An 18,984-nucleotide genomic window follows, 5' to 3' on the forward strand; every position below is an offset into this window, starting at 1 on the left:
GAGAGAGTGGACAGTGAGGTGATGGGCCCTGACCCCCATCCTGATGGGGGATGAGAGAGAGTGGACAGTGGGGTGATGGGCCCTGACACCCGTTCTGATGGGGGTTGGGAGAGAGTGGACAATGAGTTGATGGGCCCTGACCCCCATTCTGATGGGGCTGGGAGAGAGTGGACAGTGGGGTGATGGGCCCTGGTCCCTGTCCTGATGGGGCCGGGAGAGAGTGGAGAGTGAGGGTGATGGGCCCTGACCCCGTCTTGATGGGGGATGGGAGAGAGTGGACAGTGGGGTGATGGGCCCTGGTCCCCCATCCTGATGGGGGATGAGAGAGAGTGGACAGTGGGGTGATGGGCCCTGGTCCCCCATCCTGATGGGGGATGAGAGAGAGTGGACAGTGGGGTGATGGGCCCTGGTCCCCATCCTGATGGGGGATGGGAGAGAGTGGACAGTGAGGGTGATGGGCCCTGACCGACACCCGGGCCGCCTGCTGGACCACGGAGCTCTGACTGGCGAGCATTCCCTCTGCTCAGCAAGTGGGTGATGGTGCCAAGATACTGCAAAAGCAAAATAGTTATTTTGGCAGTTTTTCAAAGAAATGATGCTTTTCTTAGAGAGTGCATTATGTGCACATTTCACAGAGTCTTTGTAGCTTTTTCCAAAAAAAAAAAAAAAGTAGGACTGTGTGCAAAAAGAAAGGATAAGAGGAAACCGAAAGGAAGGAATGACTTCATAAAACATTTATGGGCAGAAGCTAGAGGCCATCACACAGGCCAGGGCAGGCTTTTATTACCTTTTAATTTTGATGATCATGCAGGAGACGTCTTTATTCTGAAGTAATTCTAAGCATGAACGCACCTTTAAAATTATGGGGATTTATGTTTATTTTTCTGTTAATCTGAATGAGCAGTTGTGTTGTCAGCTTAGCCAACTGTGTACAGTAAAATACAATGCACACGGTATTTAAAACTCTAATTGTATCAGGAGGAAAATGCTGCCTGTGGGTCCACATCTTCAGCATTTGCACCGTTAAAATTTCAGTCTGTGGTCAGCTCTCATTGCCACAAGGGCTGTAAGATCAGGCTGGGGTCTTTGTAACAGCTCAGATTTGTTAATTCGGCCGCCTCTCTGCCCCTGTTGCGTGCCTTGGCCCTCCGTTTCCAGCTCACCGAGCGCAGAGAGAACACTGGCACGAGGCTCTGGGTGGGCGAATGCGGCCAGGTAACCCCCGTGTCCCAGCCTGGGGGCAGCTCTGTGCAGCTGGCCCCGCTCTCAGCCTTGACCTTCATCCCAGCAGGATCAGACTTGAGAGCCAGTTGGAATCTGTCAGCCTGGCCCCAGCCTTCTATTTCTGGCCACATTCTCCTAAAAAATGGACACTTTTATTTTTTAGCATTTTGGAAAGATGGGATTATAAGCAGTTTTTTTAATGAAATGTATCAGGCGTGCCAAAGAGCATGTGTAATGTATACAGAGCTAAATTGATTGTCAGCAATAGCTGCACTGCCCGTGGGGGTCGCCCCCGGGGGTCCCTCCCGATTCTGTGAAGGAGTCAGGTCCTGCACCCTGGCATAGCTGGGGAGGGACTGGCGAGGGTGTTGTGGGAACCAGAGCCCAGTTGTGCAGGGGTGGTCGTTCTTCGGGTGAGTCTTGGCTTCCCTCTCGGTTTCATCCATTCCACGGGTGTTGCTTGAGTGCCTGCCCTGCCCTGCGTGTGCTGCTCAGTGGGGTCAGGGTCCTCACGTGCTCCTGCTCTGGTGAGAGTCAGGCAGTTGATACGTAAAAAAACAGCAGCAGCTTTGTCGGGGCGGGGGGGGGCGGGGGCCACAGACAGGCAAGGCGGGAAGATGGGGGGCCCGTGATGACATGGGGCTGGCAGGCGGAGGGCATCTTTGAGCTCAGCGCTAGGTCACTACAGCAGCACCAGCATCCCAGGCCGGGTCAGCAGTCCAGGCCCTGGTGGTGCTGTGTGCAGAGCTGGGCGTGTGGGGACTCGGGGTGGGGCCCCCTGTGCCGGGGGCAGAGCTGCCGCCCAGAGCGTGGACGGTCCCTGCTGACTGCCTGTGTTTCTACGTGAGGAAATTCACGAGCGTTTGCTCGAAGATGCTCTGATCATGCCCTTAGTTGCCTTCTGAGCGGTAGGCACACACCCCACTTTTTACCCGACAGAACGCGGGATGTAGTCTGACAGCCGGAGTGCGGATGCCAAGGTTTACTGTGCGTCGCAGCCGGCCAGCCATCCTGAGGCTGCCGCGGAGGAGGCGTGGGTTCACCAGCCCACGCCACGGTTTCCAGGAACACCGGGCAGGGTGGGGGGCGCCTCCTGGCTCTGGCGGCTTCCGGCGAGGGGCTCCCTGCGGGCAAGCCCTCCGGAGTGAATGGGAGACAGAGGAACGGTTATTTACCCCTGCTGCAGCTTCGCACGTGGCTCAGTGGTAAAGAACCCTCCTGTCAATGCAGGAGACATAAGAGAGGCGGGTTCAGTCCTTGGGTGGGGAAGATCCCTGGGAGGAGGGCATGGCAACCCACTCCGGTATTCTTGCCTGGAGAAGCCCGTTGACGGAGGAGCCTGGCGGGCGACAGAAGGGTCGTAGGGTCAGCCCTCCGAAGGGCCTCAGAGGCGGACACAGCGGAAGTGATGGAGAACACGCACGCTGTGAAGAGACGCCGAAGCAGGTGATCCACATGCCTGGCTCGCACACACGCGAATCCCAGGAGACCCACCCAGAGTCTCCCGACCAGAAGGATCAGAACAGGACCAGGTGACTTCAGACGGCAGTCATGGGGAATCTGTCCTGGGCCTCAGTCATCTGAGAATAAGGGTCTGCCAAAACCGGTGCTTGGACACCATCTGTGTTTTATCTTCAGACAGTTATTTGGAGAAAGGAAGTGAGGGTGAGCTGGCCTGGAAGTCAGGACCGTGCCTGCAGCCGCAGACTCTCGCTGTCAGAAGCACCTGCATAGTATCGACTGTCAGGAGCAGATGACACTCAGGAAGCCAGGTTATCAGTGTCGAGACAAAGGGACCCTAATCGGCGAATGGAACTGTCCGCGAGTCCTGTGTGGATTCAGAGGCGAAAAGGTTAGTAGGAGATGGCTGATTTATTACCGTGGCTGAACACTTTGGGGAGACATTGGAGGCCGGGATTACATGGCTGTGTGAACTTGTGGACAGTGTGGTTCGTGGTCTCAGAGTTCTCGGGGCTTGGTACGCTCCACATAGCGGCTCTCACTGGGGGAGGCTGTCGTGTCCTCCTCTTGGCGCATCTGGGGGTCACTCTGTGCCAGCACGTTGTGTGGACACAGCTGGACAGCACTCCCTTGTGATTCAGCCAGCCCGTCTATGGACTCGGTCTCTAGTCTTCTGTGATCACAGCAGTTAGCAGCTGCAGTCACCAGCCTTGGAAAGCAGTGGTGTTTTTGCACACACATCCTTGGGATGGTCTTCTAGAGGCGGGGCCCCTGAGGCGGGAGGAATTGCCCCTGTTGTTCACTGCTCTGCGTCTTTCCCTGGGGTCATGATGGTGCTGGTTCTCACCCGCCTCACCTGTGCAATGCTGGTCTCCGCCAGGACCTCATGTGGGTCCCAGCTTTGTGGGGGGGGCAGGGAGGCACCAGGCTCACCAAGATGGTTGGGCCTGGGGGACCCAGATGGACCGGACCTAATCATTTTGGCTTCGAGAAGCACTGATCAAGCCCCAGGCTTCCTAGTCACGTCTGTCCTGTCGGCCCGGCTGCCAGCCCTCTGTGACGGCCGTGATGGTAAACGTTTCAGGCTCCGAGGCCACGTGGCCTGTCCGCTCCGATCTGTCCTGCGGTGTGAGCGCAGCCGTGACAGCCCGTGACAGACAAGAGTGAGTCCTCACTATAGACGGTGACGTCTGCTTTTCTGTAATTGTCACATGTCAGGAGTGGTTAGTTTTCTTTCGGTTTTTTCAGCTGTTTGAAGAGGTAAAACCTGTACCAAAACCGGGGGCCGTGGTCCGCCAACCCCTGCTTTCTGGGTCGGGGGGGCTGGATTTGGACTTCCTCTGCCCGGCCTGGCTTCAGACCTTTCAGACTGGGCCCCGGCTTGGGCCGGTCTCACCTTCACTGCGAGGGGTCGGTTTTCTCCCTTCCTCCGTGTCCTGCAGGCCCCGCTGGCCCTGATGGGTGGGCAGCTCCCGAGTGGCCTATGGGGGGGCTTCCCCGTGCCTCTGGCCTTGGGCTCCCGTCTGCCATAGGAGACCAAGGTGCCTCCCCTCAGGAGCTCCCGTCAGCTCTAGACCAGGGTGCCTCCCCTCGGAGCTCCCGTCTGCTCTAGAACGAGGCGCCCCCCCTCAGGAGCTCCTGTCTACTCTAGATCGAGGCGCCTCCCCTCAGGACTGTTGCAAGGCTGGAACGTAGCCTCTGGCGGCAGCTGTTTGTGCTCTAGGTCTCAGACTGTGTTTGTCGAGGTGGGCTGCCGACCCCAGAGCAGACACGGCCCTTTGCAGGTGTGGGCAGGGGCCCAGGGCATCCCTTGCTTGTGGTTAGCTTACGAGGCGTTGGGGCATCTTCCTGGGCTGTTTCTCGGGGTCCTTGCCAGCGAGGGGACGGCGTCTTTCTGGTTGTCATTAGGTTCAGGTGTGACAATGCCCGTGACTGGGAGGGCCGCATTGGTGTGATCCTCGTGACTCACACCTGTGCGTGTCCCTCCTGTAGCTCGTGAGACCCCGAAACTGTCCCAGAGTCCCCGTTTCCCCCTCGGGTGGTTGTCCAGTGGCGTTAAAGCTCCAGCCTGGCCGTGTGGAGGTAAAGCGCTGTGTTTGTTCCCTCAGCAAATGCCTGCTGGGTGCCCTCCTCTCAGCTCCTCTGGCCTCTGCTCCTTTTTTAAGGGCAAGGGGTTAAAAATGTACAGACCTCAGAAAGCGTGCCCCTCCCCTCCAGGTGGCCGACGCCGTGCGTCGCAGAAGCTGGTCGTCGGTACCCACACCCCGGGGTGGTTTCCCAACAGCGAAGCGTGGTTAGAGCGGAGGAACTTGTCCAAGAACCCTAATCCTGACTTCGTTTTATTACGATAATACTTAATTCTGTCTTGACCTTACGTCATACTTATGCCATAGAGCCAAACCCAAAATACAGGCTCAAATCAACTGAACCCACGAAACAGGTGGCGGGGCCGACCCAGCTCTGCTGTGGCCTTGGCCTGAGCCTCCGGCGTGCTGTGGGCCAGCGGGCACGCTGCCCACGCTCCGTGCAGGGCTGCCAGCGGGGTCTGTGCGGCTGTGCATGGGGCAGGTTGGGTCAGGCCAGCATCACTGCGCTCCCGAAGGTGAGAGGTGGTCCCCGGGGGCAGTGGCGAGCGAGCTCTGGGGTCTGCTGGGGCCGCAGCTCTGTGCTGTGTGAGTGTTACAGACGTGCTGTGGGTTCGGGGCGCCCAGGACCCCGCAGAGCCTGGCGGGGGGTGGACATCTGAGTCTGGCTGTCAGGCACGAGGCAGCGTGTGTCCCGAGAGCAAACACAGAAGCCCCTCCGTTTCAGAGCCAGCAGGTGAGACACGCCAGGCCGTTTCCCGCAGCCCTTCTGGAGGGAAAGGTGTTCATCCCGCCTGGCTTCCAGTGTTGCCGTCACTTTCCCAGCTGGAGCCCAGGAACTGTGGAAACTGGGAGCTTTATCCGGATCAAGGCTAACTTCTCTGTCCTTTCACATGTGGATTTGGTATTTCCAAACATCAGCTCGTTTTCAGGGCCTTGCAGGAAATCGATTGACAGGAAATGGCCTGAGGCCCCCTGTCCCCCTCCCGAGGCCCACTCACCGCCCGCGTGCTGAGCGGGGCGTGTTCATCCGGGCCAGGGCTGCTGGGGGCCATCCAGACCCCCGTCCCCCTCCCCGAGGCCCACCTGCTGCCCGCATGCTGAGCGGGGCGTGCTCATCCGGGCCAGGGATCCTGGGGGACCATCTAGACCCCCGTCGCCCTCCCTGAGGCCCACCCACCACCCGCGTGCTGAGTGGGGCGTGCTCATCCTGGCCGGGGCTCCCAGGGGGCCGTCCAGACCCCCGTCCCCCTCCCTGAGGCCCACCCGCCGCCCACGCGCTGAGCGGGGCGTGCTCATCCTGGCCAGGGCTGCTGGGTGTCGTCCAGACCCCCGTCCCCCTCCCTGAGGCCCACCCACCGCCCGCGTGCTGAGCCAGGCGTGCTTATCCGGGCCAGGGCTACTGGGGGCCATCCGGACCCTGGGGCCCCTCCACTGCGAGCCCCAGGACTCCTGATTCCTTTGACTCAGGCTAGCCTTGACTCTGACCCCTCAGTTATGTTAACAGTTCTTTGAACTCACCCATCAATAAAATTTCCCCGACGTCATACTCGCTCGGCAGATGTACTTTCACTTTGACGGAAAGACAGAGATAGGTGATCTCTATCTTGTGTTTGCCATGTCAAAGGCGCTTCCAAGATTATCCAGAGGGCAGAAGGTTTAAACAAAAGAAAGCAAAACATGTTTTCTTCATAGACTTCATTTTGTTCCAACTTTACCTAAAAGGAAGAATGGCATCGTTGCTGAAATTGCCTATTCTTACTCAAATAGCATGTCAATTGGGGGAAAAAAGGGTTGGGATGGGGGGGCTTGTGTAATCATTCTCTTTGAAAACCATAGTGACTGACTTGGTAAGAAGTCAGCTGGCGTAAAACTCAACATTCAAAAAACCAAGATCATGGCATCTGGTCCCATCACTTCGTGGCAAATAGATGAGGAAACAATGGAAACAGTGAGAGACTTTATTTTCTTGGGCTCCAAAATCACTGCAGATGGTGACTGCAGCCATGAAATTAAAAGACACTTGCTCCTTGGAAGAAAAACTATGACCAATCTAGATAGCATATTCAAAAGCAGAGACATTACTTTGCCAACAAAGGTCTGTCTAGTCAAGGCTATGGTTTTTCCAGTGGTCATGTATGGATGTGAGTTGGACTGTGAAGAAAGCTGAGCACCGAAGAATTGATGCTTTTGAACTGTGGTGTTGGAGAAGACTCGTGAGAGTCCCTTGGACTGCAAGGAGATCCAACCAGTCCATACTAAAGGAGATCAGTCCTGGGTGTTCATTGGAAGGACTGATGTTGAAGCTGAAACTCCAGTACTTTGGCCACCTCATGCGAAGAGCTGACTCATTTGAAAAGACCCTGATGCTGGAAAAGATTGAAGGCGGGAGGAGAAGGAGACAACAGAGGAGGAGATGGTTGGATGGCATCACTGACTCGATGGTCATGAGTTTGAGTCAACTCCGGGAGTTGGTGAGGACAGGGAGATCTGGCGTGCTGCAGTTCATGGGGTCACAAAGAGTCAGACACGACTGAGCGACAGATCTGAGCTAAAGAAGTTACATATTTTTCTTGTGAGTTGTTTTTCCCTTTAAAAAATAATTGCAGGCCGTGCAAGACACAACCTTGCTGACTGATCCTCAGCACTAATGCCCGTCCTTGTCAGCTGGCGGGAGGGATGGCCCGCGTACCTCGGGGCAGGCCCCGCTGGGGGCGGGGGCGGGGGGGGGGGAGCTGGGGTAGGGTGGGTGGCCGTGGGGGGCCGGTGTGTCAGGGGGAAAAGAAACAGGGCAGATTCCGGTGTTGCCAGCAGGGGGGCCCCAGCCTTCCGTCTCCAGCCTCTGCTCACGCTGTCCAGAGGTGGGGACAGAAGTCATCTGTCCTATTTTTCTCTCGTCATCTGGAGCTCACGAGAGTGCCATCAGGCCCGTGCACGCCCCGGGCTTCCTGTGGTTGAGGCTCCGGTGCCAGGACCGCCAGCGGGCTCAGAGCCACTTGCCGCCCGGCCGGATGGCTCGGTGCTGCTGCAGCTCTTGGTGGCTTAACTAGAAAAGGTTTTCAGACAGAAACCCAAACAGGTGGTGGCAGGGCTGTTTTCCACCATCGTTTCGATATTGTTTTTAGAGATTCTATCTCAACTTAAACACACTTGCCTAGTCCCCCTCCCGCCCCCCAAATTCATGCCAACGTTGAGGACACGTTCACAGCTGGGCGGACTCCTCTGCCTCTCAGACCCGGACGCCAGGCCCGAACCGCGTCTATGTGGACGGCCACCAGGGCCCCAGCACTGCACGTGGTGGTACTCGCTGCTTAGATAGGAACTGGACGAAATCAAGCTGAGGTCTAAAGCGCTGTGGCTGAGAGGGTGAACGCTGGTTACTGTGCGGTGAGTGTTGTATGTGTCGAATCCACAGCCCTTTTCATTAATTTTTATTTTTTTATCTTTTGGCTGTGCCACGTGGCTTGCAGGATCTCAGTTCCCTGGCCGTGGCTGTTCCTGGGCCACTGGGTAATCCCCCACAGGCCTTTAGTGGGTGCTGGAGCTGGGATGATGCCTGCATCCACCACACTGGGCAGACACCATCAGGGTGGCCCCTGGGCCAGATGGCGTGGCTTGTTCTGGCTCTGCCGCCGCAAAGACTTGAAACCCTTTGGCTGGGCTGGTGGCCCCGTGGTGTGGCTGCCTCCTGCAGCCGCCCCAGGAAGGACCACCTGCGTCCCTTAGCTACTTGCCCAACCTTGATGGAAGGTAGAAACCAACAGTAAATACGACTCTTGTGAAAGAGCTCTGATCTAGTCAAGATCGTGAAAGCTAACACGTAGGAAATTTTTCCTTTTCCCCTAATTGTCCGTGGCTTCCCAGGTGGCTCAGTGGGGAAGAATCTGCCTGCCAATGCAGGCGGTGCCAGTTCCGTCCCTCGGTCAGGAAGATCTCCTGGAGGAGGAAATGGCAGCCCACTCCGGTATTCTTGCTTGGGAAATCCTATGCACAGAGGGTCCTGACGGGTTGTATAGTCCATGGGGTCACAAAGAGTCAGACACAGCTGAGTGACTGAGCACAACAAAATTATTTATCCATCCAAGTTTGACCACTTGGAATCTTATTTTGGTTCCTGGGCCTGACAGCCCTGGCTTGGGACCGGGATGGAGAACCAGACCCCTGGGTTTTGCCCTGGACCTGCTGCTTTGGGCAAATCCCTTCCTCCTGCAGGAACTTAATTGTTCCTTCATCTGTCCAGTTATGTGGTGGGGTCTTCAGATCAATGAATCAATCAGCCAGCAAGCTTGTATCACCTAGGAACGGAAGTCAGATAGCATCTTTAAGAATATCAAAGCATACAGCATTTCGGCTGTGGGCAAAATCTGCAGATGGGCAAATCTGCCAGCATCGTGGTGTAAAACTCCGTGCGATGAGACTAGAGAGAGAAGTGACTGGCTGGAGGGGGTGTGTGCAGGTGTGTGTGCCTGTATCATGGTGTCCGTCGCCTGTAACCAGCGTCTATCAACCTGTGAGAGAAAGAAGTCCCATAGAGAGACGTAGATGAGGGCTGTGGCGCTCACAGTCCCCGAGGGTCACGCTGCACCAGCCTGTTTGGCCGTGTCAGCACGCCCACGACCGCCGGTGGGAGGTGGGGCCCCGGGCGGCCTGCAGGAGGGCTGCGCCCTGGGCTGGGCTTCGGAACACGTCGGCTCCCCGAAACGTGCCGGCTTGTGGCCCCGCCTTCTCTTCCAGGGTGACCCCAGAGAGGCTGACGCCCACGTGAGGACGTCTGCCTCTGCGTGAAAAACCTGGGGACAGCGTCTCGGGTGCGCGGGTTCCCCGTGCGTGCAGCTCCACGTCTCGGGAGCTCAGAGGCTGGCCCTGTCTGTGCTCACCCCTGCGGATGAGCCTTGGCTCAGTCGCTGTCATTGTGATCCTGTGGGGCAGCAGGTCGGAGGGAATCAGCTCACATGCTGCTGGCGTTTCCCAGTGAGGGGACTTGGGGAGGTGTTTGACAGGAGGGGCCCCGGCTCTGACGGGGGAAGCCCTCCAGGGAGGGGCAGCAGGAGGCAGGGGTCTCTGGCCCCACTGGGCTGGCTTTCCCCGCTCCTGCCAGCTGACCGACCCAGACGGGGTCTCCATCTCTTGTTGACGGGGATGCTGGAGGGAGTCCAGCTCAAGGACAGGCGTTGAAGGGGTGACCCCAGGAGCTGTGTGATACGCCTTCCTGCCCTGGGCCGTGTAACCTGTCAGTGTTGTTCGGTTCAGAGGGGGCTGTCTGTATTTCCATCGTGTCAATGGAAATAGTCAACAAACAATCTGTAATAGGAATAGAAAAGTTCTGTTTGAGCCAGACTGAGGATTACAGCGCGGGAGATTCTGAGTCAAGGATTCAAGGCTTATAAAGGCAAAACCCCCTGAGTTAGGGAAGTCCTCTGTCAAGAATCAGGATCGGGGCTGCAGGAAGTGGGGTGCTTGTCAGGTGAGGACCGGCTGGGGTCTGGAATGGTTTCCCCGTTACCCAGGGCCATCCCAGCACCCTGCAGCTGCAGCTGGCTGTATCAGCCGCCCTCCCCGGGGGGATCTCCCGGCGCCCTTCAGGCCTATGGAGGAGCGTCCTGTTCTGGAAGCTTTTCTCCAGCCCTCCAGCCTCCTCGGCAGGCCTGGCCCTGGAAAGCCATCCTTTATCTAAACATCCTCTCCTCTGAGAGTGCTCCGTGACACAGCTGAGATTGAGAAACGGCCTCAAGAATGGACAGAAAACACCGACGTTTCTCAAGTGGGCTTCCCGCACAGGAAGACACACTTAGGGCTGTTTTCAGGTTTGGGGAGTGAGTTACAGACGCCGAGGGCCACTCGACCTGCACGCTTGTCGGGAAGTGGGGGCGGATAGAGGGAGGGTGAGGCCGGTCACGCAGAGGCCTGAGCCTCCATCAGCAGGGGACGGGCCTCCTGATCCCCTGGGAGGGGGCAGGGTGGGGGCCAGCGGGGCATCAGGAGCGCGGCTCCGGGAGCCGGGGACCACACTCCCGGTCTCAGGGATGGTCTCGGGGAGGCTGTGCACAGAGACCACTCTTCCCTCCGGCTCCTGCCCCTCCCGCTGGGCCCGGGTCTCAGGACGTGTTAGTGGCCCCCAGCGGTCCCTGTCCTGATGCGCAGACCACATGGGGTGGCCTCAGCCCCAGGCTCTGAGGCAGGCCTCTCCGTGCAAACAGAGCCTTTGCCTCGGGGTTCCGGAGCCTTGTGCGGGTCCCAGGCAGCCGAGGGGCGCTTTCTGCAGATGCCATGATCCAGTCAGCTGGTGTCTCCCCGCACCGCTGCCGTGACTCCCTCAGCCTGCGGGGCCTTCACTTGGTTTATATTCAGCGTGTAGAAAGTAAGCCTCCTGTGCAGTGGAAGGTGTGTGGCTCCAGCGGCAGAAAGACTCCATGGGCCCCAGCACGTTCTATGTGGGGACTGGCGGGGTTGCTGGCCTTCTGCTCGGTGTTCGTCTCTGCAAGGAGACAGTCTGTGGTGGGAAGAGTGTGCGGTCCTCCTGCTGGCCCCCGGGCGAGGGTCTCGGGCACTGTTTGAGGCACGGGGATTGCTGGCGTGACGTTTGAATGTCTCTCCTGCGGGCCGGTTCCCACCTGCCTTGGGCCCTGGTTCCTGCTGCCCGAGCGCTCGGCCGGTTCCTCTCTGCGATTGTTCTGGCTCCTTTGGCCACGTTTATGCTGCAGCGGCTGCCGACGGTGCGTCGTCTCGTGACCAGCTGGCGGCCCACCAGGATGGGTTTCCGTCACGAAGAGGGGCAGTTTGCAGGGGGCGCGTCCAGAGAGGAGCCGCCAGCTCCCGCTGAGCCTTGCTGGGCAGGGGCGAGGGTGGGAACCGGACGGGACTCCGCCAGGCTGCCCGGCGGCTCCCCGCCTCCTGGGGACCTGGGCCTCGGTGCCCTTTTCTCCCCCTTCTTCACAAACGCCCCCTGCCAGCACCAGCAGAGCCCCTCCAGCACGGGGCCCGTCCAGCCTCTGACCTGCCTCCCCTCGCCCGGCAAGCTCGAGGGGACACGGGCTCCCTGTGCTGTGTTCCCGGTCGTGGGAGCCCCAGCCTCCAGCTCAGGGCAGCAATTATCCGGTCGGTGACTCAGGACTCCCTGCGCTTTCTCTCCGGGGTAGGAGCTGAGGGCTTGGACAGCAGTGGGCGACGGCCGGGCGGGGGAGCTGGAGCCGGCCGTCACAGTCTCCCTGATGGGCCTGCGTCAGTCTGGGCCCCCTCGGACAGCCAGACAGGGGAGCGGGCTCTCCGCTGAGACGGAAGGCTGAGGGTCTTCTTCCAGTGGGGAGGGCCTCGTCTCTGTCTCAGAATTCTCTCGTTTCACCGCCTGGTCCCTTGGCCCATCTTGTCCCCCCTCCGGCCCCCGGCTTAGACTGGACTTGTTGCTTCTTGTGGGGCCGTTTCCTGACTTTGATGTGGGGATACTGCCCCACACCTGGCACAGAGGCCACCCCCCAACAGGCGGGGGTGACCTGCCTCCCCAGCCAGCACCCAGGGGACCCCTCGGCCTGCTTCCAGGGAGCCAGCCTTTTGTGGTCCCCACGGGGCAGGTGCAGCCGCTGACCCACAGGTCATGAGCTCAGCTAGAAGCTGCAGCCCCTGTGGGAGGGCTGACCCCCCAGGACCAGGAATGAGGCTTCATCTCTGCACGGGCACTGAGGACGCACGTGGCGAGGGGTCCCTGCGGGAGACTGGACAGAAGCCGCCCGGGATCACCTCTGCTGGTCTCAAACTGACGTCCAGGGAGTGATGTCAGCGGCTTCACACGCAGCTTCCTCTGGAAACGCCGTTGTCGCGGGCATCGCTGCTGTCTCTGCTGCCGTGCGTCTCACTGGGGCCAGGCAGTGGCAGCCTGTGCTCCGTCCATCCACCCCACTCCCGCCTCCCGCTGGGCGCCCCAGCACGGAGCTCTGCCGCCTGTAACTGTGAAAGTGGGAGGGCCTAGGGCAGCCCAGAGTCATCTGTGGCTGAAGTTTTATTTTAATTTTGGTTCTGGGCCCAGTAAACTACAGTTTAGGTTGGCGGCGTTTACCGTTTTCCAGATGGTCAGCGTTGCCAAGTGAGGTGGACCGTCTCCGGTGCTTCTGTGACCCAGATGGTTCTGTGCTTAATAATATGTTCACGGCAGAAAAATGCCACTGAGCACCCCGCAGAGGGAGAATTTGCCTGAGGAGGAAAAAACTCTGTCGCTCAGTTGTATCCGACTCTTGGCCACCCCGTGAGCCGTGGCCCACCAGGCCCCTCTGTCTGTGGGGTTCCCCAGGCCAGAATACTGGAGCAGGCTGCCGTTTTCCTGGGGAGGAAGGGCCTGTCTTTCCCACTCCCGCAGGGGCCAAGGGTGCAGGTTCAGTGATGGGGGCACCTGGGTCCCTGCCTCCCCACAGGAGGTCCGACTCTGCTCGCAGGCCCTGGGAAGGCTGGTGATTCACGCCGAGGACTCTGATCTGATCAGCTCATGGAGCGTGGTCTTAATCACTGCACCCAAGGAGGTTCGCAGAGGACAGTGAAAGCTCCCTGGGTGGACAGACTCCTTGTAGTGGGGGGTGTGGGCACTGGAGACAGTGGAGCCACATCACGCTCGCCACGAGAAGCCAGAGCGCCAGGGACGAGAGTGGGAGATGCTGGTGTTCAGAAATGCCTCCTTACCCATCAAACAAGAAGTGTTGGCTTTTAAAGCTGCAAACGGACCACGGAACAAGCATTGCTTTGTCCTGAAGATGGCTGTTGGGGGGAACCACCTCTGCAAAAGCTGATCTGGTGAATCGAGGCTAGGTGACATGCTGTCGTTCCGGTTGGGCCATGTAATTCAGCTAATAGGTTGTGTTTGTTTCAGCTGAAATTCGAAACTTCCATTAGTGACTGCCGCTGGGCAAGATTGATTTTCGGCGTATTTCAGACTCTCTTCTGTCCTTGTGAGCTTTCTGACTTGAGCGCTCAGGCTGCCGCGCCCAGATCCCACACGGCCGATGGCGAGGTCCGCGAGGGCCAGACCGCTGCCCACACTTGGCTCCTCTGGTTCTTCAGCCACTTTTGGGGTTGGGGAGGGGGTGGGTTCCGAGTCCAGAAGCAGCGTGTTGGCAGAGGTGGCGTGCAGCGTCTGCTCGGGGCACGTCTGCGAATCCCTCGCACCTGCCCTGCTGGGCCCTGCGGTCCAGACAGCAGCCCGGCCACCGCACCCGAGGTGCTGACGCCCATGAGGGCCCTGGAAGTGGGGTGTTTCCTCAGCCCGGGCGCAGAGAGCCGGGGTGCTCTGCGACTGAGTTCATTCCATCCTGCCTCACTGCGATCGCTTCGAGTTTCTCCAATCTTAGCTGTTCTCCTTGGGAAGTCCGTCGAGCTCAGTTTTATCCACTATGAATTTCTGTCTATTGAAAAACCAGCCTTAAAGATATTCCTTGTTTTCCCTAAAATGGGAAGCATCTTGCGTTCTGGTGACATAGCAGTGAGAAGACGGGATGGAAGCGGCTTCAGAGACGTGAGGTTCCCTGCACTGACCCTGGACGGGGTCTCTGCACCAACTCAGAAATGTGATGGGTGATGCTTGGGACCCGGGAACCCGTGGGGGCCCTAAGGGACTGTTTTACTGAAACAAAATGACTAGATCCTAAAATGTTCCTGTTCAAGAAGTCTAATTCAGTGGTTTTTAGTGCATTTACCACCTTATGGAGCACCACCATGATCTAATATTAAAACCTCGTCATTTCCCGGAATAAACCCGGTGCAGGAGCGGCGGCCTCCCTGGCCCCGGGCCGCCACTGTGCTGTCTCCTTCTCCACGGCTCTGCCTGTCGCAAACATCCCATGTACACGAGTCGTCCAGCGTTTGGTCCTCCGTGTCTAGCCCTGTTGATTTTGAATATCTTTCCGTGTGCCCATTGGCCATTGCAGCTCTTGGAGAAATGTCCAGTCGAACCCCCCGCCTTACTTGCCTTTTTATTATTGGTTGTGTTGGCTGGTCCATCCCAGGTACCGATCCCTCGGCAGACATGACTCGCACGTATCTTGTGGGGCATCCCTTGGGGCTGTGCAGGCAAAGCCTCGGCCTCCAGTTCACCTGCGTCTTGGTGGGACGTCTTGGGATTCCCCAGGAATGTGGGGATCTGTGAGGCCGGATCCCCCCGGCCTCCCGACCTCCTCTGGAGGGAAGGGGTGTATGTTCTCGGCCGGCTGACAGGCCAGAGTGCAGGCCGAGCCGTCCTGCTGTGATCTACGTGTGAACACAACTTCGAGGAAGCTAATTTCGCCTAGGTCTAGTCCTAGGAGTTTACTTTCAAAAACTGCCGACACCTGCCTGTTCCTTACGCTGCCTGTTGTAAAACTAGATGTTGGACGTCTTAGAATCAGGGCCCCCGCTCCCTCCTGCCGCCGACCTCTCTGCCGCCCTGCCCCAGGAGATTCTGTGATCAGCCGTGACTCATCTCAGAGCTTCGTGTGGCCTGACTTCCTCTGGTGTGCGTCACGCGGACGCTGTGGTTACTGTTTGGTTTACAACAGGCGGGGCTAAGAAACTGCTTAAGAGGCCAAGTCTGTTTTCATTGGTGAGCCTGCAGAGACCCAGAATCCCTTCGTATTACTTCCGGTGGGCTGGACATGGAGACGTTGCGTGGCCCATCAGGCACACAGCTGTCCGCATCAGGACGCGCACGACGGCATCAGCGTGCGCAGAACCGCGGCAGACAGGCGCTCCCAGCGTCCCGTCTGCTGCCTTCTCTCCACCTTCTGAGCTGAGTTTAACCTGCTTAGGGTTTGCACGTTTGTGCCTCTGCCACACATGGGGCTCCCCAGTGGCTGATCCTAAACTGCCTGTCTTGCCTTGAGGCTCTTTGGCCACTGTGACCTCAGGGGGCACCCTCCGTGGGCGCCGCTGTGGCCTGACGGTCGAGCATGAGGCCCCGGACGTCGTTCCGTCCCTCACGCTGTGACCTGTTCAGGGACTCAGGGAGCTGCCAGGGCCCCTGGGGGCTGTCGCTCCTGTTTCTTTCCTCAAGGGCCAGCACCGAGGCTCGCTCTCTCGTACAGGGCTGAGTCGGTCAGTAGGAGGCTCCTCCCGGAGGAGCTTGTGTTGCAGGGGGCAAGTCCTGCTGGAGGGCCTGGGCTTGCTTCCTGATCTTGTTCCACGAGCAGGAATTGTGCCCCGGCCTGTACCGTTAGGGCAGCACCAAGGAGCTGTATTCAAGGCTTCCAGTGATCCCACTAAAACCAGCCTGTGCCCAGGGAGGGAACCAGCCTTGAGAAACCTCTTTTTGACTTGCTCCCTGCGGGCTCCTTCTGAGCTTGGGGCTCCCTGTCTGGGCGGAGGGGCAGAGCCCTGAGCTGGGGCTCCCTGTCTGGGGGGAGGGGGCAGAGCCCTGAGCTGGGGCTGCCTGTCTGAGGGGTCCAGGCCCCGCCCTGAGTTGGGGCTGCCTCTCTGGGGGTTCCAGGTCCCACCCTGAGCTGGGGCTGCCTGTTTGAGGGGTCCAGGCCCCGCCCTGAGCTGGGGCTGCCTGTCTGAGGGGTCCAGGCCCCGCCCTGAGCTGGGGCTGCCTGTCTGAGGGGTCCAGGCCCCGCCCTGAGCTGGGGCTGCCTGTCTGGGGGTTCCAGGTCCCACCCTGAGCTGGGGCTGCCTGTCTGAGGGGTCCAGGCCCCGCCCTGAGCTGGGGCTGCCTGTCTGGGGGGTCCAGGCCCCGCCCTGCGACCCAAGGATTTGTCATAGTTTCTCTTCCGGGTGTCCCGGGCTCTCAGGGCTGACAGCACTTAGTCCAGCTGAGTGTTCTTAGAAGGCTCTCCTGGCGGCAGTGTTCCCTGAATGTCCGGGGCACAGCACTCAGAATAATGCAGAGATGGGTCAGACGCAGGTCGTCTGCGTTCCAGGAAGTCTTGTTCTTGTGATTGTGTGGGGGCCGAGAGACCCTCTGGTCCGAGCTCACAGTTTTACATTCTTCTCTCTTTAGAGACCTTTTCCCAAGTCCTAGGATCACTCACTGTCTTTTCTCTTTGGAAGCCTCAGGGCTTTGCTGTCACTTTTTATTTTTAAGTGGGCCCGCTGTGTCATTTCCACTGACAGTCCGCCTTGAAGGCCCCCTCGGCCCCCAGTGGGGTGCAGCTGGCACTTCCTTGAAGAGCTGGGGGGGAGGAAGCACAGGTTCCTGAAGGGCCCAGGGGGATGGATGGGGGCAGGGGTGGAGGTGGGGAGTAGGGATCGACCTTGCAAGCGGGTCCAGCTCCCCGCCCCCCCCACCCCCCACAGGCCCCTACACAGACCAGCATGAAAGCCGACCCCCAGAAGACCCTGCCCGCGGGCCCCGCCCACGCTGACGGCTCTGTTTCCCACCCGCAGTGTGCCGGGGAGGAGGACTGGGTGGACAGCCGGACGGTCTACGTGGGCCACCGGGAGCCCCCACCAGGCGCCGAGGCCTACATCCCCCAGAGGTACCCGGACAACAGGATTGTCTCCGCCAAGGTGAGCATCCGCCCGGGACTGCCCCCGCGGCTCCTCGGGCCCTCAGAACTCCCGAAGCTGGGACCACCCGCCCCTGAGTGGCCAGGCTGCACGCTCATCACCAAGCCCCCTGTCACCCTGCAAATGCTGTTAGGGCGTCACAGCACGTCCTCCTCACTTCGCTTCTAACTGTGTCGTGTTTAAGGGTCAGATTTGAAGTCTAGGGCTCATCCTCCCGGCAACACTTACCAGTCGTCTGGCCACCTGCCAGGCTAGAGCGCCCTCCTCTGCAGAACACACGGCACAGGAGCCTGTGACGCCTGGCACTGCTGGTCGTGGTCCAGAGGAGGCCCTCGGATAGGGACCTGGGGCCTGAGTCCATAGCGGTGGACGTCTGTAGATTCAGACCAGGTGATGCTGAAGGCTAGACACACAATCATTTTCATTTAAAAAACAGCTCAGGATGCAGAAAATACAGCTTAGCTTGTAAGAAATAAATTTACAAACGGGTTTGGAGAATATGTTGGTGTATCTATGTCTTCTTGGAAAGAAAATGTTCATTTCTACCTTGGAAGACTGTCAACAGTGGCTCCTTAAGGGCACAAACGCCTGTGCCGAGTTAAATCTCCAGCCTGATCTGTGACTGGTGAACGATGTGTGGTCCACGTTCTGTTCCCTTTTGAGCAGAACATGGTAGAAGAAGGAAAAGTAAGAAATGACCCCAAATGCGTGATCCCTTCCCCTTGCTTCTGACCTCACACCGAGCCCCGCAGCCAGGGCCTTCTCGAACCTCAGCCGCGCACCCCCTGCCCCAGACTCAGAGGACGACGGGGCGTCACCAGTTCACAGCGTGGTGCTTGGGCACACAGAGCACGTGGCTGCCAGCTCTGCCCTCATCACCGCAGCTTAAACGTCCAGTTCGGGCTGTGCGGTCTCCCCCTCCCCCGAACACAAGACTGAACTCCTTGAGACCTCGGGGCTTGCCTTCCCGGGAGATTGTGTGTTTTTTAGAGTACCCGAATGCACCTGTGCCGGAGCCCTGTAGGGTACAAATGGCCACAGCCTCACCGGTTTGCGGACACTCTGGGTTTCCTCTCCGCGGCCGGCGAAGCAGAGTCGCACTGGGCCGCCCCTGTCTCCCCAGTGCCACGTGAGGAGGGGGCAGCCAGGCAGGGCTGCTTCTCTGTGCCTGGGGCCCCTCCAGCCCACAGTGAGGACAGAATCCAGAGGGGAGAAGCCCACGGTGAGGATGGAACCCAGAGGGGAGCCCATGGCGAGGACAGAACCCGGGGGAGAAGCCCACGGTGAGGACAGAACCCAGAGGGGACGAGAGCGGCCAGGGCCGGCTCGCGGCTGACGACGCACGCCTGGGCTGTGGTGTGAATGGGACACGAGGTGGGGATTGTGGTCTGGACTCACAACTCCCCAAGTTGTGTGATGGGAAAGCAAAGCTTTGCCTGCCTCAGACGTCTCAGCTCCAGCGCAGCAAGCAAGTACGCACTTTGTTCTGCACTGTCCTGCTCTGGGGTTTAGCACTGAGGGCTCTGGTGTTAGGTTCTGTCCTACTGATGATATCAGCGAAAGGCAGGACCTGACGGACGGATGTGGGTCAGAGTGCATCACTGTGCCTGTTATGCAAAGTATTACCTTATATTGTGGCCCAAGTGTCTGAGCAAGTATTTGGATCATTACCACTCAGCAGAGATCAAAAATGTGCGATTGGCCCTCTGTTAACTATTTGCCAGCTCTCATGTGCAATAAAGACCTCATTTCATTTTATCCG

General features: G+C 58.8%; 1 protein-coding gene and 2 long non-coding RNA genes across 8 annotated transcripts in view; 1 reads left to right on the top strand and 2 right to left on the bottom strand.

The window, feature by feature from the left end:
• The window catches only part of ATP11A (ATPase phospholipid transporting 11A), a 103,680-nt gene that overhangs the window by 32,274 nt on the left and 52,422 nt on the right, over positions 1–18,984 (top strand). For 3 of the 6 annotated variants that reach the window (XM_061435404.1, XM_061435402.1, XM_061435403.1), the window contains exons 1-2: positions 2,519–3,076; positions 17,100–17,222. In XM_061435404.1, the coding sequence (XP_061291388.1) occupies positions 2,978–3,076; positions 17,100–17,222 (222 nt within the window). In that variant the 5' untranslated portion in view covers positions 2,519–2,977. Of the gene's footprint in view, positions 1–2,511; positions 3,077–17,099; positions 17,223–18,984 lie in introns of those variants that run through there. The other 3 variants (XM_061435407.1, XM_061435405.1, XM_061435406.1) reach the window with 3 other exon arrangements.
• Positions 12,749–17,509, bottom strand: LOC133258635 (uncharacterized). Its single transcript, XR_009740123.1, has 3 exons — positions 17,451–17,509; positions 13,431–16,884; positions 12,749–12,950 (listed from the first exon to the last, which is right to left on the bottom strand). It is a non-coding gene; the product is annotated as an uncharacterized LOC133258635 (long non-coding RNA).
• LOC133258634 (uncharacterized) lies at positions 17,516–18,506 on the bottom strand. Its single transcript, XR_009740122.1, has 3 exons — positions 18,270–18,506; positions 17,769–17,877; positions 17,516–17,625 (listed from the first exon to the last, which is right to left on the bottom strand). It is a non-coding gene; the product is annotated as an uncharacterized LOC133258634 (long non-coding RNA).

The sequence above is a fragment of the Bos javanicus genome, chromosome 12 (genome assembly GCF_032452875.1).
Source record: "Bos javanicus breed banteng chromosome 12, ARS-OSU_banteng_1.0, whole genome shotgun sequence".
NCBI classification, from domain to species: Eukaryota; Metazoa; Chordata; class Mammalia; order Artiodactyla; family Bovidae; genus Bos; species Bos javanicus.